Genomic DNA, 26,069 nt, shown 5'->3' with positions numbered 1-26,069 from the left:
TTGCTTGTAAAAGACGCAACAGGCTGAAGTTTAAAACATTGGAGCATCTTATTTTTCTCAATAAAAATTTGTGAAATAAAACCCCACAAGCATCCTCATTCAAATGATCTTCACATTATTTGAACACATTGAATGTTGCAAAATGAATGCATGGATGTGAATGATATTGTACACTTCATCATCAAATCGATGAATGACCTTATGAAAATGTTTTGGAACAGTTGTAGATGCAAAACCGTGCTGGCAGCTACATAATGGATAATAAAAGAAAAAATATCCCAAACCATAGGGATCCTCCCAAAAACTAAGGATGTGCTGAATAAGAGATCCTTGTACACATACTTTTATTACTTCCATATTTGACCTATTGTGTGGGAATATGGGGAAATGCCAGTAAAACAGTTTTAAAACTACAATACAAAGCAATCGGAACAATCACTGGTTCCAAATGGACGGAACCCACAAATCCACTGTTTATCAAATTAAACAATGAAATCTCATGACCTGATTGACTTCAAAATCGCCCAATTAATGTACAAAGCACACAATAATAACCTTTGCCAAAAGATCCAGAAGCTTTTTAAAATTTGAGAAAGTTGTCATAATTTAGGGGGTACTAATCTATACAAAAAAAATCCAGAACACGAACGAACATCACACAAAGGAGTGTATCTGTAATAGGTGTAAATCTGTGGAATGATTCTGAAACGGACCAGTAAAATGAGGAACTCTCTTGCTGAGATTAAAAATGAATTCGAGAGTAGTACAAGACAACTACACAAATCAGAATTAAGCTGATAAATTCGATACACTCATGAAATATAGCAATACATCAGAAATACATTGATGAGATTATTTAATATATTAATGAAATGTAGCATCCATTATGAATATGAGAAAATCGACATATACATGTGCTCTAAAGAGTATGTACTGTATATACAAACCTAATGTAAAAATGTATTAGTACAGCATACATAAGGGTAAAAGCATTTGTTGATATTTAGACTTTCTTTCCTATTTAGAAAAATGATCAATTCATATATAAGAAGGGGTAGGACTCGGGGTAGGTTTTTTGCTTCTTTCTACTCCTTTGAACACATATTTGTGATGATGACTATTTTCTTTTCCTTTTTTTATATCTTACCTTCACCTTTTGCCAATTTATTACCGAATTGTATATTTTATATGTTCAATATACAAAACAATTTATCAGTCAGTTCAGTCTGTTAAGTGGGTTGGCTGCAGGGATCTTGAAGGTCCAGCAGGTGGCAGTGGTCAGTGACACAGTATCAGCACAGTATCAACACAGTGTGTCAGTGTCTCGACACGCCTCATGAGGCCTCATGGACCCATCACTAACACTAAGGATACAAAAACGAGCGTAAGCTTGACAACAAAAATACTCACTATGACTAATGCAAAAATGAGGTGAGAAAATATATTGCGCAATTTTAGAGCTCGTCTAGAAAAACCACTCGTAGGCATGTGCAAGGAGAGGAATAATCAGACAGACCTTGACATCTTGACAGTCGTTAATAAATACATGGCAATTGATTAGAACATTGGCAGCAGGTGTGCCTACTGAAGTGAGGCTTTCGACTGCCACCTGCTGGAGACACAAGAACGATAAAGTAGGCCTTTAGACTAGGGTTTAGTTTCAAAGTAGGGTTTTCAAACGAGGGTTAGGGTTTCACAGTAACCCGTCCTCTTTAAACTAGAGGACGGGTTTTAAACTCGGGTTAGGGTTGTAAAGTATGCTTTCAAAATTGTGTTAAGGTTTGAAAGTAGAATTAGTGTTACAGTTTCGAAGAAGGGTTTTATACTAAGACTAGGGTCAGGGTTTTAAATAAGGGTTAGTGTTACAAAGTAGGCTTTCAAAATAAGGTTGAAGTTTCAAAGTTGGGTGACAAACTAGGGTTCTGGTGTTCAAAGCAGGGTTTCAAACTTGTGCTCGCATATTAAAGTGAGGTTTTAAACAAGGTTTTGGTTCTCAATAAGGTTTATAAACTAGAGTAAAGGTTTCAAAGTTGAGTTTTAAACAAGGGCTAGGGTCTCAAAGTAAGGTTTTAAACACAAATAGAACAAAGGTATCGGTTTGTTTTTTGAACAATTAAAAAAAAAGACAATTTTTCCATACAAAACCTCCTCAAAGGAAATCTTGTGACAAAGTACACATTCATATAACAAAATTTTTAAAGATAATGAAAAAACGTTTTTATAAAAAATCTAAATCAAAATACAATATGACAATTGACGCGGCCAAACAGAGTACCTTTGTTGATTTGTAAAAAAATAAAATAAAAATAAACAAACAAAACAATTGAGTTAAACAAGGAAACTTATTTTTGTATCGATATTTTTCAAACGGAAGAACTTTTTTTAATTGGAAACCAGTAAACAATTTTACATAGATAATTTACTTATATCTTATTTTTTCTTTATTTTCATGAATTCGTAAAAAAATTGAAGTGCTTCATTTTCTGATAGTCCCCTATATTTGAACGCATGTTTATTGGAAATAATGTCATTTTTATATGCAAAGTATTTTTGACAAAACCCACGAGTCGTCAAACATCCCTGATGATGTCAAGAAAGCAGCGGTTGTTTCTCGACGAGGGATTTCCTGTTGGACATTCTCGGTTCCTTTTTCGGTGCCGGTCACCCGCTTTATTTAAAGCCCTCTGACAACTGTGTGTCTTCATATGAAGTGAGTACTTCCAACATGATGACGAGCATGCGTTACTGGATTCACCTCACATTGGTTGTCGCCATCGAGGCCGTGGCTCTGATGCCAGACGATGCTGGTGAGTAGCACACCATCATCTACTTCTTGTTGGTTTGGCGGCTCTTTGAATCAGCACTAACATCATTTGAATGCATTTTTTGGTCTGGAATTTGGAATTAACTAACTACAATGAAAATTCTTTGGGAGGGTGTATCTTCCGACGATGTATATTAAATGGGGGGTGGGGGGCAGAACAAATTCTACAAATAATTTAAATGGTTTTTTTGGGCGGGGGAGTGGCAGGGGGTACAAAAAAGCCATTTATCTTGATTTATGAACAAAAAAAATGAAAGAAAGAAAATAAAGAAGGAGGGGGTTTTCACGGCAAAAACCACAAAAGGCAAGAAAATTAATTTGTTTAAAGGGGGAAATTAACTCAATGTGCCTTTTTGATTTTGTTTCAAACAATATTTTGAAAAAAGTAGAAAAAAAGTCTTATATAAATTTGAAACTAAATATCAGACCAGAAAAAAATAACTTTTTTGTTGAATTTTAAGGAGAAAAAACATTGACCAATGAAAATAATTGGTTGTTTTCTTTTCCAAAAATTAACAGAATTTTTATCAGAAAAACAAAAAAAAAATGTATTTTTTGTTTATGTATAAAAATACAATGAAGAAAACAAAGAAAAGTAATAGTTTATATTTTTTAACAACAAAAACATTTTTGAGAGAAAAGAAAATAATAATTTTGGATGCTGTTAGTAAAAAATATATTTTTATAGCAAATGATGAACAAACTAAGTAAGTAAAAAAACAAACAAACAGCAAAACCCAAATATCCCAAGCATTTGTAACTGGAAATAAAATATTTGCTTTAGGTGCAAAAATGTCTAACAAAAAGCACAAATAATATACTGTACTTTTGTTCATCTGATCTGTTTCCCCCAACATCTTAAACATTATCAGCAAATAAAACGTTATTTTTTGTTATTTTTCTAACAAAAGAAAATTCCTAAATATTAATGGAATAAAACAAATGCTTTTTTACATTTTTATTCTTTAATTTGTATTTTAATTTGTTGAACAAAAAGAAGCAAAAATAGGCCAAATGTGGAGCATGATCCTATATGCTGCTCTATAAATACACCAGAAACAAAACAAGCGCGCTGCACAAGTCCACGCGCATGTCTGTTTTGCCAGGCACGGCAGCGTGAGACACCGAAAACGGATAATTAAAGAGTTTATGAATGGAAAGTTTACTTTTAAAAAGTTACCAGATTGCTGCACTGACAAGACAAAAGTTACCTGTTCTCTCTATGTGTATCATACAGGTGTACGAAGTATGCCACTGACGTGATTGTTACTTGTTTGGAACTATTTTGTGTGGAAGGTTACAGCGTTCCGTGTCCATATAAATAGAGCGGGTGGAGCTTCTCTGTATTCGTCTGACAGTGACAGCGCGCTGCTGTTGTAGCGACCTAGCGAAAATCAAACGTCTCCAGTGTTGTCATCGAACCAAGTGTAGTCATCCGAAATGAGGTAGACACAAAAACCGTAGAGACTTCTGCACAAGAAGGACCAACACAATCAACATAGCCTGACTGTGTTACGCGGAGTGAAACCCCCCTCCTTTCAGAATGGTTTGGCCCAGCAGCACGGGGGAAGTGCTTGCGCTTCTTTGTACGGCCGGCAGTTTTGAATAGAGCGCCACATAACGAACACGGGTGTCCGGGGTCTCGTTATTCTCCAACAAACATACAGAAACAGCTGCTGTGTTCAAAGCAAACTTGAGAAAAACGAAGTATGCAACCATGGTTTAAATCCACTATAGGCTGAGTACTAGTTTACCTTAAATGTGCACTTTATAATGTTATATTGCTCTGTTTTGATTTCATTAAAAAAGCTGTTAAAGCAGCTGTTGTGTGACAAAATATTTTTTTTAACTGTTGTTGATGGACGGTATACATTTGGAGGGGTATGGGATGTTTTTGTTCCCTTGCATTAAAAAAACAATACAAAGTTGATTACCTCCCACCCCTTTAAAAACGCACTTCAAAAAAATATGAGCAAAACACATGCTGTCCAATCACGTACAGCACTATTTGGGGTGGCAGAGTAAATGAGGTGTCTTTTATCTCCTTCACAATGTCATCTTTCACCTGGAATGGTTGTTTGGGAAATGCACTTTTTTAAAAGCTATTTTTACTGCCTGTATCTTCTGCAGTTAGGTTAAAAGTTGAAGAATTGTCCCAGCAAGTATTTTCACAGCGTTATTATGATCATTATTATTGATGTTACATTATTACTTTTCAAATAATCAGATCATATCATCAGAAATATATCTCTTTTTACATATAACAGCACTGTATCGTAAGAGAAACAGCTCATATTTTCGGATCGTACACATGCTCACCACTTTGCTCCAAAAAATAATTGTAATGTAAAAGACATTATATTTGGCTCAATTAATTTCTTTTGTCAGATCTTCCCACCAAACCGAGCGTGTATTGCTGGTGTGCGAGTTATCCCAACGTCACCTCCTGCTCCTGGGCAGAACCCCCAGGCTCCCAGCCTCTGGACTACATCGTCTCTTACAGGTACAATCGGGTGATCACAGCAGCAGGATCAGCAACAACAGTTCATTTTTGTGGTTTGCAAAGGCCACCAAAAGAAGTGTCGTGTGAGTGTGTCCTCATGTATTAAAGTTATTTTGCATGCGCCTTTCAGTGAGAGACGCCAGCCATCAACTAGCAAGCCTTGTCGTCTCATTCCTCCCACCTCCTCCTTTTTATCCGATCCTGGGCAATCGGCCCCCGTCAGGGACTTGCCCCCCCTCCCGGGTCCATCATCATCATCATCATCATCGTCCTCTTCTTCCTCCGAGCAGGTACCAACTTAAAGTCACTTTCATCAAACACTCATATCTATCAAACACCCCCCCACGAGAAAAAAAACCGAATACCGTACCAGAAGCAGAATCAGATTTAACTGCCACGTGTGTAAAAAACACAGAAGGAAAGAAACATAAGCAATAACAATGACCAACAGAGGGAGACAGAACGGGAAGTGTAGTGGTTCACTGTTTAGCGCCCTGAGATCTTAGATGTGGAAGAAGACGATAAGGGGAAAAAACAGATAAACTCTCACCATTCTCCTTAAAGGAGAGCATGCCTTGAGCCTGAAAAAACCTCAACACATACATTGAGTCAGATAATAAAACACAAGTGTAGGACATGCACATGTGGAAGAGGGAGGAGGAAAAAAGGGCGCAATCCCAGGCACCATTTCAGCCTGGCGCATCCGCAGCGCACCTTGGGCCATCATGGGGAGGGGAGGGCTGTGGGAAAGCCAACGAAGGCAGTGAAGTGTCTGCTAGCATCTCTTCCAGGAGAAAGTCTAAAGTAGATCACGGTCTATTCAGCTACTCTGTGCCTGCCGCCTCCCCTCTCCCAGCTGTTCTCATCGACAAAATCCAGCAGGTGGCTATAGTGTTGTATTTAAGACCCAAGACTACACCAGACAAAGTTAGCAGACAAGATAAGGGAAGAGAGGAGCATCTCCGTCGAGAGCCAAACGGAAAGAATTGGCAATTAGAATATTGGCAGTATTTGGGTTTTGAAAGGCCATGTATGTAAATACTGTACAGGTAAATAGACATCATTTCCATTTCTTGTTTTCTATTCTGTACAGTCAATAAGGCACGTTTTAGTCATGTCACTCACCACACGAATAAAGCAGTAATTTTCTTCCTCGCACCGCATTTGTCTCAGTTTCACAATACCCCTGTTTACCCCTGCTTACTGTATGTATTTCTAGATGCACAGATTTGAACACACACACACACACACACACACACACGCACGCACGCACGCACGCACGCACACACACACACACACACACACACACACACACACACACACACACACACACACACACACACACACACACACACACACACACACACACACACACACACATATATAAAGAGCTGTCAAATGATTAAAAGTAATCTAATTAAAATCAAACTGTCATAATTAACTCAAATTCACTAAAAATTAATCGTGATTACTCACACATTTTTGATCGTCCTATTTTTCCCCATTTCAATTCTCTCATCAACATGGAATCATGAATCAAGTTTTCTTTGTGCAAGATGGAAATATTTACTGAAATAACAATTCTGATTTTCAATTTTACATGAACATTTTTCACTTGGAGCAGTTTTTCACACATAATCTCTTGCACAATATTATTGTCCATCAACAACAGTGAAAATAATATTTTGTCACACAACAGCTGCTTCAACAAGTCTTTTTATGGAATCAAAACAGAACAATATAACATTATAAAGTGCACTCAGCCTATAGTGGATTTAAACCTGGTTGCATACTTTGTTTTTGTCAAGTTGCTTTGAACACAGCAGTCAGGCTATGTTGATTCTGTTGGTCCTTGCGCGGAAGACTCACAACGGTTTTGTGTAGACATCATTTCGGATGACTACACTTCGTTCGATGACCAAACTTGAGACGTTTTATTTTCGCTAGGTCGCTATCACTGCACCGCTGTCACACGAACACAGAGAAGCTCCACCTGCTCTATTTATATGGACACGGAATGCTGTAACCTTCCACACAAAATAGTTCCAAACAAGTAACAATCGCGTCAGTCGCATACATCGTATACCTGTATAATACAGAGAGAAAGAAGAACAGATAACTTTGGTCTTGTCAGTGGAGCAACCTGGCAACTTTTTAAACGTAAACTTTCCATTCATAAACTCTTTAAGTATCCGTTTTCGGTGTCTCGCGCTGCCGTGGCTGGCAAAACAGACATGGGCATTGACTTCTGCAGCTCCATGAGCGCCTAGCAGCACAAATGAACCAGCTGCTGAGGGATGGAACTCACCCAGGAGGGCTAACCGAAGGGCGAACGATCCTGATCATGAAGGATCCCTCAAAGGGTGCAGTCCCATCCAACTATCGGCCAATAACCTGTCTCTCCACAACATGGAAGCTCATGTCAGGCATCATTGCGGCTAAGATAAGTGGACACATGGATCAATACATGAGCGAAGCACAGAAGGGCATTGGTAGAGATACCAGAGGAGCCAAACATCAGCTCCTGGTTGACAGAACAGTCACACAAGACTGCAGGTCCCGACGTACCAACCTGTGCACAGTAAGGGTGAGGAAAATAATCGATATTAATCGATACATCGATGCGCACGTGCGCGATGCGAGTGCATCGGCTCATTCACTGGGTACGACGCGATTGACGGGTGAAATTGCGATTCATCACAATGCATTGGTGGGTATCGGTAAAATCCGATTCAAGCGCCGTTTTATTCATGTTAAACGTCACCTATCTGCCCTTTCCTAGGCGCAATGAATGCACCATCATTGTTTTGCGTTTTGTCTTGAATACGGATGGTAGCCGTGCGTCACATACAGTCCAGTACACAACTAGCGAAACACTACGGAAGTTCACGCAAGCAGCAGCGAGGAAACTACTGTATTTAATGCTTCCGCAACATTCAGATCTTATGTTTGGAAATACTACGGCTTCGAAAAGAAAGACGGAAAGATTGATAAAAGCTCAGTAATTTGCAAAGAAAGTCGCACTACGAAGCCATACAACGGCAGCACCACAAATATGCAGACCACTTAAAACGATGGCACCAGATCACCGACAAGTTTCCCGCTCCCTCCCCCGCCTCCCCGTCCAGTTCCTCGTTGGACACCGGAGAAACTCTTGGCAAACCAGGTCAGGATCAGAAAAAAATCACCTCTTATTTTGGGGGTCCCCTTGCAGCTCACTGTGACCGCGCAAGGAAAAACTATATATGGATGACTCTTTTGGACATTTCATTTTGACACTCAGTGAGAGTGGTCTGTGTATGCTACAATACACACAGCAGCTTTGAGGCTGTGACTGCCACATTGTTTCAATTGTATTTTTTTTCTGTCCTATGGAGATGGATATTTCATATAAGACACTCAGTGAGTAGTCCGTTTGTGTTTACACTACAGCAACAGCTGTGAGTCTCAGGTGCCAAATTGTTTACATTTTCTTTGCAAAAGATCTTCGCAAAAGATCTGCGATCCCTAGGCTCAAAGGTGCAGATCAAACCGTCGCCAATTCCTAGTGGATCGCAGTGAAGTCCGTAAGGGAGCCTCCACGCCGAATTGACGGGACTTTCCATCACTGGAGAGTTGGTGCGAAGTGGTAATGACCTTCGGGTCAGCAAAATCCTGCGGGACCGCCTCCGGCGGTATACAAATCCACCGCAGTCTTGGCGTTAAGCGCCTAGCAAGGCGGCGGACCGGATCCCCAAGCCGACCATCCACCTTGGGTTGTGAAGGAATCCCTACCCTTCAAAATAAAACACAGGGCCCGGCGCACCCTCGGTCCAACCTCGGGTGCTGCAGACCTCCTGGACCACCACCGTCGGCCACCGCGCTGCCGTGGACCCTGGCCACGGGGTCGAAGTGCGGGGGCGGGGTTGCGACCCGTCCCCCTCCCTCACGCTACATAGCCCCCAGGATGGCGATTCCCCCCCCCCCCCGCCCCCTCAACCCGTGTCCCCCTTCTCCCGATCCCCTTCACCTCAAGAAGTCCGGCGGCGATGGCGCGGGGCGTCGGGGACAGGCTCAGATGAGGGCCCACGTGGCACGATGGTCGCTCCCCTTGCAAACTGGTGATGGTGCAGGGGAGAGGCAGCGACCACGGTGGCGGAGCAGGACTCTTTAGTCGTAGCGCTGCTCCCCTCAATCCGAGGAAGGGCCAATAAAAGGCGGCCTAAACACGCCCATCACCGCCACCGATCGGCTGGAGACCCGCCTCCAGCAGATTCATCCTTCATGCGGGCGAAACAAATACAGATACATTAACCGGACTGCTTTCCTGGAAATCGGCGCTTGGAATGTACGAACCCTGATGGACAACGCAAGAGCAAATAGACCGGAGCGCAGGACTGCCCTCATCGCCCTTGAGATTCAGAAGCTCGGCCTGGACATTGTTGCCCTCTCCGAGACCCGTCTCCTTGGTGCAGGGCAGATCGAGGAGCCTCGGCACGGGTGCACCTTCTTCTGGAGTGGACGAGCTGTGGAGGCGAGAAGAATTCACGGTGTAGGGTTCTGCATTAAGTCACATCTGGTTAGGGATGGAGGAGGAGGCGAAGGAGTCCTTCTATGCCGCGCTGCGTGGCCTGATCCTCCGCGTCAACCCCCGGGATAAGCTCTTGGTTCTGGGGGATTTCAACGCGCGGGTGGGCCGGGGCCATCAGCTTTGGGGAGGGATTCTGGGGAAGGAAGGCGTTGGCAACTGCAACGAAAATGGAGAACTACTCCTTGGTCTCTGCGCAGAGACGGAAATGGTAATAACCAACACACTGTTTCGGATGGCCAACAAGCACAAGACCACCTGGCAACAGCCAAGATCCGGCCACTGGCACATGATCGATTACGTCCTTACCCGCATCTGCGACCGAGCGGACGTCATGGTCACGAGGGCAATCCGCTCCATGGATGACGGATGGTCCGATCCCAGGCTGGTAGCCTCAAGACTTAGGCTAAAGATCACGCCTGCGAAAAGAAGGAAGAAGATCCCCAAGAAGGTACGTTTCAATGTTGGGCTGCTGAGGAATCCCGAAGTCCTCGAACAGTACCAGACGTCCCTCGCGGACAAACTGGACACTCAACCTCGGACCATTCCAACACTGGATGACGGAGCTGCCGACTCTCCGGGAGATCTCCGGAGCCCTGAGGAGGATGAAGAAGAACAAAGCTGCTGGAGTTGACGACATCCCCGTAGAACTTTTACAAGCTGGGGGTGCACCTCTCCTCACCCGCCTCCACACCTTCATCCTTCAATGCTGGGTCGAGGAGACGGTGCCTGGAGAACTGAAGGACTCCGTCATCGTCACGATATTCAAGAAGGGCGACAAACTCGACTGTGGAAACTATCGTGGAATTTCCCTGCTGTCAACTGCTGGAAAACTCATCTGTCGTATACTGGCCGACCGACTCACCTGTCTCGCTGAGCGGGTTCTTCCGGAGTCCCAGGCGGGCTTCCGTCCAGGCAGGGGAACCGCGGACATGGTGTTCTGCGCCAGGCAGCTCCTGGAGAAGTGCCGGGAGCAGCGGAGGGAGTTCCACGCCATCTTTTATGATCTGGCCAAAGCGTTTGATTCTGTGCCCCGAACAGCACTCTGGAAAGTGCTGGAACGTCAAGGCTGCCCCCCCAAATTCATATCCCTCATCCGGATGTTTCACGACGGCATGAAGGGTTGCGTCCTGACTCAGGGCGAAATTACTCCCCCATTCCCGGTTCGGACCGGTGTCAAACAGGGCTGCACGGTGGCGCCGACATTGTTCTGCCTCTACATCGCCGCACTTATCCACCACGTCACCCCTGTCTAGGAGCACGGAATCACTCTACCAAACTGAAGGGTCACTCTTCAACCTCAGCCGTTTGAGGAGCAAGCGGGGGACCATGGTCACGACCGTCAGCGAACTCCAGTACGCTGATGACAATGCTGCGGTCTCCAACTCCTCCGGGGGCCTCCAGCTCATCGCGGATGGCTTCGCCGCGGCGTACAGGACCTTTGGCCTCTCCGTCAACACCAAAAAAGACAAAGACCCTCCATCTGAACCATCATCCACCCCAAATCACCATAGACGACGAACCCATCGAGCAGGTCTCGGCGTTCCCTTACCTGGGTAGCATTATCCAGCAGGACGCCGGCCTCACGGAGGACCTCACTCACCGTATCCAGGCAGCCCACACAGCCTTTGGACGCCTTGGTCGTCGGGTCTTCAGGAATCACGCCATTTACACGAACACGAAGATCATGGTGTATAAGTCTGTCGTCCTCCCGACCCTTCTCTATGGCGCCAAATGTTGGACCCTCTATCGGAGCAGCATCAAGAGGCTTGAGAGGTTCCACCAAGGACGACTCCGATCTCTCCTCAACGTTTCCTGGGAGGAGAGATTGACTAATAATGAGATCCTCACCCGGGCTGGCCTCACGAGTATCGAGGCCATGATCACCTTGGCCCAACTGCGGTGGGCCGGCCACGTGCAGCGGATGAGCGACAATCGTCTCCCGAAGCAGCTCCTCTGCGCGGAGTTGCTGGAGGGCACCCGTCCCCGCGGAGCCCCGAAAAGACGATTCAAAGACCAGCTAAAGGGTCATCTTCAGCGGTGCCGGATTCCCCCGGCACAGTGGGCTGACCTGACCGCGGATCGGGTGGCCTGGCGTGGGGCTGTGCGGGGCGGGGTCCGGGTCTTCGAGACTCGACGCGTCGCTGCAGAGGAGGACCGACGAGCGTGGAGGAAGGAAAGGGCCCTGCAACCGCCCGGCCCCCCAACCCACTTCTGTCAATCCTGCGGGCGGGGTTTTCGGGGAAGACTGGGCCTCCACAGTCATCGGAGACACAAGCACCAGGAGCCGTCGCCCTGTCCTGGGGGCCGCATTCCTCGATAACGAGGGCTTTCACCGACCGCACAAAACCCAATTGTGAAAGGGCTTAAATAAGTTGTTTTACACGTTCTACTATCTATAAGGAATAAAGTGGTCTACTTTTTGCAATACCATACTGAATTCCATCTTTTTTTAAACTTTTTTTCTTTGCGTATTTGCATCATGTTTAATTGCACACACAATATCACAACAAATTTTACTGTATCGGATCGCATTGATTTGAACTAAATGTGTATCGCGTCGTATCACATCGTGAAGACGGTGAAACGTATCGAATCGTGTCGCCAGAAAATTCCATGTATCGTTTAAGTATGGCATCGCTGGTAGTGCATCGAGATGTGTATCGAATCGTCCTCAGTGCTGAGATTCACATCCCTAGTGCACAGCCTGGATTGATTACAAGAAAGCCTATGACTCCACATACATAGATCACTGAATGCTTGGAGTTGTATAAGGTGAACAGGACCTTAACAGCCTTCATCGCGAACTCCATGAGAATGTAGAAAACCACACTTGAAGCCAATGGCAAGCCACTTACCCAAGTGTCCATCAAATGTGGCATATACCAAGGTGATGCACTCTCCCCACTGCTGTTCTGCATAGGACTGAACCCCCTAAGCCAAACAATCACCAAGACAGGCTATGGATACCATCTCAGAAATGGAGCTACGATCAGTCACCCCCTCTACATGGATGACAAAGCTGTACGCTAAGAGTGAAAGGGACATGGACTCTATGATCCACACAACCAGGATCTACAGCAGCGACATTGGGATGTCATTCGGGCTTGAGAAATGTAGTCGGATGGTGACTAAGAGAGGAAAGGTAGTCCGCACTGAAGGGGTCTGACTCCCTGAAGGAACAATAGCAGACATTGAGGACAGCTACAAGTACCTCGGTATACCACAAGCCAATGGCAACCTCGAACTGGCAACAAGGAAAGCGACTACGGCCAAATACCTCCAGCGAGTGAGGCAAGTCCTAAGAAGCCAGCTCAATGGCAAGAATAAGACCCGGGCAATAAACAGCTATGCCTTGCCAGTGATCAGATACCCTGCAGGAATAATAAGGTGGCCAAAGGAAGAGATTCAGACCACGGACGTTAAGACCCGAAAGCTCCCAACCATGCATGGAGGGTTCCATCCTAAATCCAGCACCCGAGACTGTACGCAAGCCGAAAGGAAGGAGGCCGGGGACTAGTGAGTGTGAGAGCCACTGTCCAGGATGAAACATCCAAGCTCCATGAATACATCAAGGAGAAGGCTCCAACGGATGACGTACTCAGAGAATGTCTCAGACAATGGGGAACAGAAGATTAGGCGCTGGAAGAGGGACCATCATGGGAGGACAAGCCCCTACATGGGAGTTACCACCGGACCATAACTGAAGTGGCCGATCTCAAGAAGTCATATCAGTGGCTAGAGAGGGCTGGCCTGAAGGACAGCACAGAGGCACTCATCCTGGCTGCTCAGGAGCAGGCACTGAGCACCAGAGCCATTCAGGCCCAGATATACCACAGAAGTCAAGACCCAAGGTGTAGGTTGTACAAAGAGGCACCTGAGACGATCCAACACATAACTGCAGGGTGTAAGATGCTGGCAGGGAAAGCCTACATGGAACGCCATAACCAGGTGGCTGGCATAGTCTACCGAAACATCTGTGCGGAGTATGGACTGGAAACCCCAAGGTCAAAATGGGAAACACCTCCGAAGGTGGTGGAGAATGACAGAGCGAAGATCCTGTGGGACTTCCAGATCCAGACTGACAAGATGGTAATGGCGAACCAACCAGATATCGTGATCATAGATAAAGGGCAGAGGAAAGCCGTTGTAGTGGATGTAGCGGTCCCAAATGATGGAAACATCAGGAACAACGAACACGAGAAACTCGAGAAATACCAAGGGCTCAGAGAGGAGCTGGAGAGAGCCTGGAAGGTAAAGGTGACAGTCGTGCCTGTGGTGGTCGGAGCACTCGGGGCAGTGACCCCCAAACTGGATGACTGGTTGCAACAACATCGGACATCTCAGTCCAGAAATGTGCAGTGCTGGGAACAGCAAGGATACTGCGCAGAACCCTCAAGCTTCCTAGCCTCTGGTAGTGGACCCGAGCTGAATGAGGGACGGACACCACCCGAGGGGGGGAGAGACGAGGAATTTTATATATATGGAAGATGGAGACAGTAAGGTTTAATGTACAATTATAGGAGTCTTTTTTTTAAAATAATGCTAAATTTAGCACGGCAATCTTCAAATTCAGCCATTTTTAATTTTTTATTGTACTGTATGTTGTTTAACTGTATGTTGAGAGAAACAACAACAAAAAAAGGAAATAAGAATTAAAACAAAAAACCCCCAATTGACGCAATGAAGTACATGAACTTCCATTTATTTGAAATCGAAGCTGGATGAAGGAATAAAATGACATATTGAATTACTTTTCATTCATTCATTCATTCATCTTCCTAACCGCTTGATCCTCACTAGGGTCGCGGGGGGTGCTGGAGCCTATCCCAGCTGTCTCCGGGCAGTAGGCGGGGGACACCCTGAATCGGTTGCCAGCCAATCGCAGGGCACACAGAGACGAACAACCATTCGCACTCACACTCACACCTAGGGACAATTTAGAGTGTTCAATCAGCCTGCCATGCATATTTTTGGAATGTGGGAGGAAACCGGAGCACCCGGAGAAAACCCACGCAGGCCCGGGGAGAACATGCAAACTCCACACAGGGAGGCCGGAGCTGGAATCGAACCCGGTACCTCTGCACTGTGAAGCCGACGTGCTAACCACTGGACTACCGGGCCGCCCTGAATTACTTTTGTTTCACCCATTTTCTTTGCAGTTGTGGCACTGCCACTTGCCCGACCTGAAGCTGCTGACCGATTATGTTATCAATGTGACCACTGTGTCTTCTTCTGGAAGCAGCAGGGTTCATCTCAGCAGCTTCATGCTGGAGGACGTTGGTAAGCTAACCATAAAAACCACGTTATAACACCAGAAAATTTCTGTGGAAATTTTGAACGGGACTATTGATGTTTGCAAGTCCAAAAGCCGTATTTGCGAAGGCTTTGTGCCAAGGCGGATGTCGACTTGCCATCTCGTAGTATTTAATTTTTTTTCTTTATAAAAACGAAATATTTTTAATGTATTCATTAAAAAAATAACATTTTTGAAAAAAAGTCATAATATTTTATTTAGAAACTGTCAAAAGGTTTTGGAACAGGACTAAGCTAAATAATTAAAAGTTTAATGTTTGAAATGACAAAAAAATCTGAAAATTTTAGGTAAACAATAAATCAAATCAAGAATACAGTACCTTAAAAAAATCTCATTTGGGGCTTCTATTTTGAAATCTTGTATACGCTCATTTTTCTGTGGATGGATACATTAAACAATGCTTGCTGAATTAAGGTGGGGAAAATAGAAGAATCATAAATAATATTTCTGTATAATAATGTCAGAATGTATCAATGTTTCGTCTTGCTAATGATGTGTTGCTGAATTAAGGTGGAAGAAAAAAACAGCAGAATAATAAATACAAAGCAATAATAATGCCTTTGCGAGGTAAAGTTAGCTGTAACAAGTTTTGCTCCGAGCAACCAATCAGATGCTGACATCATCAAGGTCTAGCTCTGTGCCTTCGAGAATGAATTTGAAATCTGATTCGTTAAAGCAACAGTTGTTACTAATATAGGTGAAGTTATATGGGTCAGCATTAATGTCATCTGCTTGGGCAAAATTGAAGTTTATCAAACCGTAATGCTAAAACTCATTGCAATATGTCAAAGATAGGCTAATTATACTAGCATTGGTGCATCAGTAGCAGTACTTTAAAAAAATGTCACCGATTTACATTTGAACACAAGTGGCAGCATGCAATCAAACAATATAATACAGGCATATACAATTTATCCTTTGCGAAAAACACTGAACATTACTGTTGAACCCCCTTAGTTGCGATGATCTTCTTTCTGTGTTTCTTCATCAAATCCACATCGACCATAACGACCATGTATGATAATGCCCCCGGTGGCCAAGGTGTGCACAGCAGACACACAATGTCCATTGGATGAAATCATGACACACAAAGTTTTCTTTTTTTCCCCAGCTATTTTAACTACTGTATATTTTAATGGAGTAAAATCCTGATGAGTCCTAATTGAAAACACAATTTTTAAATTGCTGTTTTGTGAGGGCTGGAACAGATTATTATCATTGTCATTCATCTTAAATAACGCTCACCACTGATATTTTATCTTTTTTGCAGTGAAACCTGACCCCCCTGTGGATGTCAAGGTGTCGCCCCACCACGACAGGAATGTGTTGCTGGAGTGGTCACCTCCCCCGACGTGGATTTACCTGGACATGGCACCGCTTAAGTACCAGATCACGTACCAGTGGGACCACAAGGGCCAAGCCAAATCTGTCAGTGTATGTTTCAAACCCATAGTTCCATTCAAATCATTTTTGATTTATGTTGTTGACTCTTATTATCGTTGTTTAAATCTCTGGATCATGTTTGAAATTGACACCTGTTATTGGGTTTCCCAGGTGGGTAAAAACCTCCATTAAAACTTTTTCAAATAAATAAAATGATAGCAAGAAGGAAAAAGAAACAAGAAAAGCTAGAGAATTACCAAGGCCTGAAGGAAGTACTAGAGAAAATGAGGAGGGTAAGGGCAACAGTGTTGTCACAAGTATGTCACTTCTACACAAAGCAAAAGCCTGTGCCCTGAGACTGTGATGTCATTTTCAGTCAACAGCAAGTAGCACAATGCATATTCAAAGGTGTTAATTGTACATGAAAGACAATTTTAAAATTAAATTTTTTACGGCTAAAAATGTCAACATTCGAAATCTATCCCTTTAAGTTACCCCACAATGTGAAGGAATTAAAAACCTATCACAATAAGAACAATAAACTGCTACTGTATTTGTGTTCTTGCTGATTGTGCATTTCTGGTTCCTGCAGCTTGGTCCGTTGGAGAGCACCAGCGTGGAGCTGAAGGGTCTGAGCTCAGGAAGAGAGTACGTGTTTCAGGTGTGCGCAATGGACCTGCTGGGTCTGGGCCAGTACAGTCACTGGAGCTCGCCCGTCATCATCACTTTACCCACAATTTAAACGCCATAAAATCAGGTTGTTGAGTTGATGTCAGGATTTGTTGAATGTTTTTGCTAATCACTGTAAAACATATACTTTTTGTTGGGAGGTCTCAACACCCTTTGATTAATCAATATGGTACTAATATTAGCACTTTTTTGAAGAAAACAAACAATAAATTACTGCATGTACTGTTATATTGTCTCACCGTGTGTTGCTGCATTGTTTTGAGTTCAATCCATTGCTTAAGGAGTTCTCGTGCTGAAATCGTTGGCCTGTATCATATTTCACTTTTTGGGACAACAAGAAAAAACATCACTTTTTAAAAACACTGGTATTTATTTTCTTGATATTGAAAGAATTCATTCAACCAGACGTGTGAACAAGTAAGCAAAAGAAAAAATACACTTCACTTATTGCTGAACAAATAAATGTGACTTAGGCAGAATGTGCCATTTTTTTTCTCTTTGATCTAAATGCAAACATAACCTCACCAAAATGGACGCTTCCTGAAAATGGTAGATTTTACTGCTTACCTCATATTCCAAAAATGTTTTTCGACAACTGGAGGCACATAGAACATATTGTAAAGAATTTGGAGGGAGATTTGACGTCCCCTTTAATGGGACACTTTGTGTTGACCTCTGGCACTTATATAATAATGATGAAAATTATGTCAGCTTTAAAATTCACATCTCGCAAACTCAGTAGTGAATTAATGCATTGTTTTCTTACCACATTCGGCACATCTTAATAATGCCCTTTTTTTTTTATGGCTGTGCCTTGCTTTTTTTCCATCTCAGCTTGTCAAGGTAACTGAAGAAAGAGGGCAAGCAGTGTCATTGGAGATGCACACATTCCTACATGACGTGACACTCAAGAAGATCGCAGGCGCTGCAAATTTCCTTCTGTGTTACTGAACAGAGCTATTAAGATTGTGTAATCTTGTGTAAAAGAACTTTATGAGATACTGTATTGCAAAACCGCACATATGACGTGAGAGAAACTGTATGAAAACTGCTCATTTGAATGAGGATTCAATTTGGGCAAAAAAAACAAACTTAAATTAGGCAATTATGCTATATGGCTAAATGTGTTCCCCCCTTGTTCCAAAATTCTGTCTGCCACCCCTGTGCCCAGGTATCGGGAAAACGTTACAAATTAGTCTAAGGGTGCACACAATTGCATTATTTTATTATTTATATTTTATGTTATGCAATGTGTTCTGTTTTATCATCGTTATTTTAACTTGTTCTGGAAAGTGCCCTTACAGCTGCAGCTATTGTGAAAGCCCTACATAAATGTACAGTAGTATGTACAATATAGATGTACAGTGATCCCTCGCTACTTCGCGGTTCGTTTATCGTGGGTTCAGTGCATCTGGGATTTTTTCAAACATTTAAAAATAACATTTATTTATTTATTTATTACATATACATGGAGTACAGTACTGTATATGTTGCTCTATGGGACTCGCTGTTGACTCCGGACATTGACTCCACTCCTGATGATTTGGTTTTCCGATATAACTCTGGTCTCACCAGCATCCTCAATATGCTCGCCCCTGTCAAGTCCCGCTCTGTCCTTTTTACTCGGTCTGCCCCTTGGTTCACCCCTCATCTACGTTCTTTGAAATCCCAAACCCGGCAGCTTGAGAGACTTTATAGGAAAACCGGCCTCACTGCTCACAAGGACATGCAGCTCAACTATCCCTCTACAAGGATTCCATCTCTCAAGCAAAATCACATTACTACTCCGGACTCATCTGCTCCAATGCTGGAAATACTAAGACTCTCTTTTCCCTTTGGAACAGATTCACTCAACCTCCTGACTCCCTACCACCTCACTTTTACTCTCGTGACACCTGCAACGCACTTCTCCTCTTTTTCAACGAAAAAAATCAACAGAATCCACCAGCATCTGGACTCCTCTGTACCTTTCCCCTCCTCTGACCTTCTCACCCCTTGCAAACTGTTCTCTTCTTTTGAACTCCCCCATCTCTCATTAATTTCAGACCTCATCATTAAATCCAAGACTTCCTCCTGTCAGCTCGATCCCCACCCCACAGTTCTGGTCAAATCCTGTCTACCCTCTCTGCTTCCCTTCATCTCAGCCATTATCCATTCCTCTCTGTCGACTGGAATTGTTCCTGTGGTCTTCAAAACTGCAGCTGTCACCCCAATCCTGAAAAACCTGGTTCAGATCCCAATGACTTCAATAACCTAATCCCCATTTCCCATCTTCCACGCCCCATTTACCATCTTCCCTTCATCTCGAAAATTCTGGAGAAAACTGTCGCCTCTCAGCTCCACTCCCACCTCACCGACAATAGTCTTTATGAACAATTCCAGTCCGGCTTCCGTCCCCGTCACAGTACTGAAACAGCCCTCATAAAAATCACAAACGATCTTCTCATGGCAGCAGACTCTGGCCTTATCTCCATCCTCATCCTCCTTGACCTGAATGCAGCCTTCGACACAATCTCTCACCCCATCTTCCTCAATAGACTCTCTACCACAGGCATCACCAACACCCCTCTACGTTGGTTCCACTCATATCTCACTGGCCGCTCTCAGTTCATTCAACTTGATTCTTTTACTTCACAATCCCTCCCCGTTTCTTCTGGTGTTCCCCAGGGTTCTGTCCTCGGTCCGCTCCTCTTCATTGTCTACCTCCTTCCGCTCTGAAACATTTTCCGCAAATTTGGCTTACACTTTGACTGCTTTGCGGATGACACCCATCTCTATCTCTCCAGCAAACCCGACGCTTCTCTCCCACCCTCATCCCTCTCTCACTGTCTCTCAGAAATCAAATCTTGGTTCACACACAATTTCCTCAAGTTAAACAGCAATAAAACTGAACTCCTACTCGTCGGTACCAAATCCACTCTAAACAAAGCCGACAGTTTCTCCCTCACAATTGATAATGCCACTATATCTCCTTTCCCCCAGGGGAAGAGTCTGGGTGTCATCCTTGACAGTTCACTATCCTTTCACTCCCACATCAATAACATTACCCGGTCCGCTCATTTCCACCTTCGCAATATAAACCGCCTCCGTCCCTCACTCACTCCGCACACCACCGCTATCCTTGTTCACAGTCTCGTCACTTCCCGTATTGACTACTGCAACTCACTCCTCTTCGGTGTCCATCAGAAATTCCTCCATAAACTTCAACGTGTTCAGAATTCAGCAGCCCGGATCATCACGAGAACCCCCTCCTTCCATCATATCACTCCCATCCTCCGACAGCTCCACTGGCTTCCTGTCAAACTTAGAATCAACTTCAAATTAACTTCTCCTTACATTCAAAGCCATCCACAACCTTGCGCCCCCCTATCTGTCAGATCTTCTTCAAATCTCCATTCCCTCTCGCTCACTCAGGTCCTCATCCTCCCTCCACCTTTTTCTACCCTCTGCCCGTCTCAGTACAATGGGGTGCAGAGCCTTCAGTCGCTCTGCCCCCAAACTCTGGAACTCACTTCCTCCCAAATTCGTAATATTGACTCTCTTTCCTTATTCAAAACCCACCTATTCAGACTTGCCTACCCGCCTTAAATCTTTCTTTCTTTCTTTATTATTTTATCTGTGTTTTACCATTGGTCTTGGCTGTACAGTGTCCTTGAGTGTTGTGAAAGGCGCTTACAAATGTCATGTATTATTATTATTATTATTATTGTTGTTGTTTTGCAGCTTCTCGCGGACCATTTACGTATATATCTATATCTATATCTATATCTCTCTCTATATATATCTATATAGATATATATATACGGTAAAGGCACGACTGTCACCTTTACGTTCCAGGCTCTCTCCAGCTCCTCTCTGAGCCCTTGGTATTTCTCGAGTTTCTCGTGTTCCTTCTTTCTGATGTTTCCATCACTTGGGACCGCTACATCCACTACAACGGCTTTCCTCTGCCCTTTATCTATGATCACGATATCTGGTTGGTTCGCCATTACCATCTTGTCAGTCTGGATCTGGAAGTCCCACAGGATCTTCACTCTGTTATTCTCCACCACCTTCGGAGGTGTTTCCCATTTTGACCTTGGGGTTTCCAGTCCATACTCCGCACAGATGTTTCGGTAGACTATGCCAGCCACCTGGTTATGGCGTTCCATGTAGGCTTTCCCTGCCAGCATCTTACACCCTGCAGTTATGTGTTGGATTGTCTCAGGTGCCTCTTTGCACAACCTACACCTTGGGTCTTGACTTCTGTGGTATATCTGGGCCTCAAAGGCTCTGGTGCTCAGGGCCTGCTCCTGAGCAGCCAGGATGAGTGCCTCTGTGCTATCCCTCAGGCCAGCCCTCTCTAGCCACTGATAGGACTTCTTGAGATCAGCCACTTCGGTTATGGTCCAGTGGTACTTCCCATGTAGGGGCTTGTCCTCCCATGATGGTCACTCTTCCAGCTCCTCATCCTCTGTTCCCCATTGTCTGAGACATTCTCTGAGTACGTCATCCGTTGGAGCCTTCTCCTTGATGTAATCATGGAGCTTCGATGTTTCATCCTGGACAGTGGCTCTCACACTTACTAGTCCCCGGCCTCCTTCCTTTCAGCTTGCGTACAGTCTCAGGGTGCTGGATTTGGGATGGAACCCTCCATGCATGGTTAGGAGCTTTCGGGTCCTAACGTCAGTGGTCTGAATCTCTTCCTGTGGCCACCTTATTATTCCCGCAGGGTATCTGATCACTGGCAGGGCATAGCTGTTTATTGCCCGGGTCTTATTCTTGCCATTGAGCTGGCTTCTTAGGACTTGCCTCACTCGCTGGAGGTATTTGGCCGTAGCCGCTTTCCTTGTTGCCAGTTCGAGGTTGCCATTGGCTTGTGGTATACCGAGGTACTTGTAGCTGTCCTCAATGTCTGCTATTGTTCCTTCAGGGAGTGAGACCCCTTCAGTGCGGACTACCTTTCCTCTCTTAGTCACCATTCGACTACATTTCTCAACCCCAAATGACATCCCGATGTCGCTGCTTTAGATCCCGGTTGTGTGGATCAGGGAATCCTTTCACTCTTAGCATACAGCTTTATGTCATCCACGTAGAGGAGGTGACTGATTGTAGCTCAATTTCTGAGGCAGTATCCATAGCCTGTCTTGGTGATTTCTTGGCTTAGGGGGTTCAGTCCTATGCAGAACAGCAGTGGGGAGAGTGCATCGCCTTGGTATATGCCACATTTAATGGACACTTGGGTAAGTGGCTTGCCATTGGCTTCAAGTGTGGTTTTCCACATCCTCATCGAGTTCGCAACGAAGGCTCTTAGGGTCCTGTTCACCTTATACAACTCCAAGCATTCAGTGATGTATGTGGCATCGAGTCATAGGCTTTCTTGTAATCAATCCAGGCTGTGCACACGTTGGTACGTCGGGACCTGCAGTCTTGTGGGACTGTTCTGTCAACCAGGAGCTGATGTTTGGCTCCTCTGGTATCTCTACCAATGCCCTTCTGTGCTTCGCTCATGTATTGATCCATGTGTCCACTTATCTTAGCCGCAATGATGCCTGACATGAGCTTCCATGTTGTAGAGAGACAGGTTATTGGCCGATAGTTGTATGGGACTGCACCCTTCGAGGGATCCTTCATGATCAGGATCGTTAGCCCTTCAGTTAGCCATTCTGGGTGAGTCCCATCCCTCAGCAGCTGGTTCATTTGTACTGCTAGGCGCTCATGGAGTGCTGTGAGTTTCTTTAGCCAGTAGGTGTGGACCATGTCCGGGCCTCGTGCTGTCCAGTTCTTCATATATGAGAGTCTTTCCTGTATGTCTGCCACTGTTATGGTAACTGGGTTCTGTTCAGGGAGGTTGCTGTGCTTCTCTCTCAGGGTCACCAGCCATTGTGCACTGTTGTTATGTACAATCTCCTTCTCCCATATGCCTTTCCAGTACCTTTCAGTTTCCAGTCTTGGTGGGTCAGCTCTGTTGTTAGGACCTTGCCACTGAGCGTACACTTTCGCAAGTTGTGTTACCAACAGCCTGTTTATTCGTCTGGCCTCATTCTCTTTCGTGTACCGCTTTAGGTGGCTGGACAAGGCTTGGAGCCTTTGTTTGGCAGTTTGGAGTGCTTCAGGTATGGTCATCTGGATGTACCTCTCGGGTATCTGCCTTTTCATCCCTCCGTCAATTGACTCACATCTTTCCGGGCCGCCTTGATCTTAGCCTCCAGCCGTCTTTTCCATGACGGGTAACGTATCTCATGGCTTCCATAGTTGCTCTTATAGCCAAGAGTCTCTCGGATCACTGATGCTGAAGCGTATATCAGCTCATTGGTTTCTGTGATCGTTACGGTAGCGATCGCCCTCAGTGCTGCATTCACACTTTCCACGAGGCTTTCAGGTGGTACTTCACATAGCCGTTGTAATCGGTTTCTAGGTTGCCCAGCTTTCATTCTCGCCATGATCTTAGCTTTCAGGTCAGTTGCTGCCTCGCTCAGCATTTCATTCATTGGGGCTGGCCTCACAATCTCATCATCTGCATTCATTGGGGCTTTCCTCCCAATCTCTGGTATGACCTCCTCCTCTGGTCTGGCAGCCTGGGGCCCTTCACCATGGAACCTGCGTTGTACCTCATCAATCTCAAGTTGTGACAGCAGTTGCCGTTTGTGGATGGGGCATGAGGTAGGCATTAGCGTGAAGGACCTTGCCCAAGGACCCACACTGGATGGTGTTATGTGCTCATTTTTGCCCCAAGCGGGATTCGATTAACGGAGGCCCAGAGAGGTGTGATGAAAAGGCCGATACCCGAGAGGTACATCCAGATGACCATACCTGAAGCACTCGAAACTGCCAAACAAAGGCTCCAAGCCTTGTCCAGTCGCCTAAAGCGGTACACGAAAGAGAATGAGGCCAGACGAATAAACAGGCTGTTCGCAACACAACCTGCGAAAGTGCGAAAGTGTCAGTGGCAGGGTCCTAACAACAGAGCTGACCCACCGAGACTGGAAACTGAAAGGTACTGGAAAGGCATATGGGAGAAGGAGGTTGCACATAACAGCAGTGCACAATGGCTGGTGACCCTGAGAGAGGAGCACAGCAACCTCCCTGAACAGAACCCGGTTACCATAACAGTGGCAGACATACAGGAAAGAGTCTCAGATATGAAGAACTGGACATGGTCCACACCTACTGGCTAAAGAAACTCACAGCACTCCATGAGCGCCTAGCAGTACAAATGAACCAGCTGCTGAGGGATGGGACTCACCCAGAATGGCTAACCGAAGGGCGAACCATCCTGATCATGAAGGATCCCTCAAAGGGTGCAGCCCCATCCAACTATTGGCCAATAACCTGTCTCTCCACAACATGTCAGGCATCATTGCGGCTAAGATAAGTGGACACATGGATCAATACATGAGCGAAGCACAGAAGGGCATTGGTAGAGATACCAGAGGAGCCAAACATCAGCTCCTGGTTGACAGAACAGTCACACAAGACTGCAGGTCCCGACGTACCAACCTGTGCACAGCCTGGATTGATTACAAGAAAGCCTATGACTCGAATAAGCAAGAATAAGACCCGGGCAATAAACAGCTATGCCCTGCCAGTGATCAGATACCCTGCAGGAATAATAAGGTGGCCAAAGGAAGAGATTCAGACCACGGATGTTAAGACCCGAAAGCTCCTAACCATGCATGGAGGGTTCCATCCCAAATCCAGCACCCTGAGACTGTACGCAAGCCGAAAGGATGGAGGCCGAGGACTAGTGAGTGTGAGAGCCACTGTCCAGGATGAAACATCCAAGCTCCATGAATACATCAAGGAGAAGGCTCCAACGGATGACGTACTCAGAGAATGTCTCAGACAATGGGGAACAGAAGATGAGGCGCTGGAAGAGGGACCATCATGGGAGGACAAGCCCCTACACGGGATGTACCACCGGACCATAACTGAAGTGGCTGATCTCAAGAAGTCCTATCAGTGGCTAGAGAGGGCTGGCCTGAAGGACAGCACAGAGGCACTCATCCTGGCTGCTCAGGAGCAGGCCTTGAGCACCAGAGCCATCGAGGCCCAGATATACCACACCAGACAAGACCCAAGGTGTAGGTTGTGCAAAGAGGCACCTGAGACGATCCAACACATAACTGCAGGGTGTAAGATGCTGGCAGGGAAAGCCTACATGGAACGCCATAACCAGGTGGCTGGCATAGTCTACCGAAACATCTGTGCGGAGTATGGACTGGAAACCCCAAGGTCAAAATGGGAAACACCTCCGAAGGTGGTGGAGAATGACAGAGCGAAGATCCTGTGGGACTTCCAGATCCAGACTGACAAGATGGTAATGGCGAACCAACCAGATATCGTGATCATAGATAAAGGGCAGAGGAAAGCCGTTGTAGTGGATGTAGCGGTCCCAAGTGATGGAAACATCAGGAAGAAGGAACATGAGAAACTCGAGAAATACCAAGGGCTCAGAGAGGAGCTGGAGAGAGCCTGGAAGGTAAAGGTGACAGTCGTGCCTGTGGTGGTCGGAGCACTCGGGCAGTGACCCCCAAACTAGATGAGTGGTTGCAACAGATCCCGGGAACAACATCGGACATCTCAGTCCAGAAATGTGCAGTGCTGGGAACAGCAAGGATACTGCGCAGAACCCTCAAGCTTCCTGGCCTCTGGTAGAGGACCCAAGCTGAATGAGGGACGGACACCACCCGAAGGGTGAGATGAGGATTTTTTTATATATATATATATATATATATATGTGTGTGTGTGTGTATATATATGTCATTCATTCATTCATCTTCCGAACCGCTTGATCCTCACTAGG

At 45.1% G+C, this 26,069-nt stretch overlaps 2 protein-coding genes and 1 long non-coding RNA gene across 5 annotated transcripts in view; 2 read left to right on the top strand and 1 right to left on the bottom strand.

The window, feature by feature from the left end:
• The window catches only part of LOC127596344 (uncharacterized), a 79,266-nt gene extending 65,904 nt beyond the window's left edge, over nucleotides 1–13,362 (top strand). Inside the window, exon 2 of the mRNA XM_052058707.1 lies at nucleotides 13,099–13,362. The gene's annotated coding sequence lies outside the window, so the exon portion shown is untranslated. The remainder of the gene's footprint in view (nucleotides 1–13,098) is intronic.
• On the top strand, nucleotides 1,364–17,512 carry LOC127596405 (interleukin-27 subunit beta-like). 3 transcript variants are annotated; one of them, XM_052058920.1, is made up of 8 exons: nucleotides 1,364–1,634; nucleotides 2,712–2,807; nucleotides 5,213–5,327; nucleotides 5,458–5,523; nucleotides 5,578–5,617; nucleotides 15,057–15,177; nucleotides 16,482–16,639; nucleotides 17,187–17,512. In XM_052058920.1, coding segments are annotated over exons 1-8 (747 nt in total). In that variant the 5' UTR covers nucleotides 1,364–1,633; the 3' UTR covers nucleotides 17,337–17,512. The 3 variants fall into 3 exon arrangements, with proteins under 3 accessions (XP_051914880.1, XP_051914878.1, XP_051914879.1); XM_052058919.1 differs by having other exon boundaries at nucleotides 1,616–1,634; nucleotides 16,482–16,645; XM_052058918.1 differs by having other exon boundaries at nucleotides 5,458–5,617; nucleotides 16,482–16,645.
• LOC127596433 (uncharacterized) lies at nucleotides 10,424–11,136 on the bottom strand. Its single transcript, XR_007961461.1, has 3 exons — nucleotides 10,760–11,136; nucleotides 10,577–10,690; nucleotides 10,424–10,490 (listed from the first exon to the last, which is right to left on the bottom strand). It is a non-coding gene; the product is annotated as an uncharacterized LOC127596433 (long non-coding RNA).
• Nucleotides 17,513–26,069: the final 8,557 nt, after the last annotated feature.

Source organism: Hippocampus zosterae, chromosome 2, assembly GCF_025434085.1.
Source record: "Hippocampus zosterae strain Florida chromosome 2, ASM2543408v3, whole genome shotgun sequence".
In the NCBI taxonomy this organism is placed as follows: domain Eukaryota; kingdom Metazoa; phylum Chordata; class Actinopteri; order Syngnathiformes; family Syngnathidae; genus Hippocampus; species Hippocampus zosterae.
Note: the sequence above shows the minus strand (reverse complement) of the source record. Positions and strands in the feature narration are given on the sequence as shown.

Excerpts from the sequence above, each read along its gene's own strand:
- LOC127596405 (XM_052058918.1), top strand. Across the intron at positions 5,618-15,056 it reads CCTCTTCTTCCTCCGAGCAG|TTGTGGCACTGCCACTTGCC; the intron begins GTACCAACTTAA and ends TTTTCTTTGCAG. Across the intron at positions 16,646-17,186 it reads GCCAAGCCAAATCTGTCAGT|CTTGGTCCGTTGGAGAGCAC; the intron begins GTATGTTTCAAA and ends TGGTTCCTGCAG.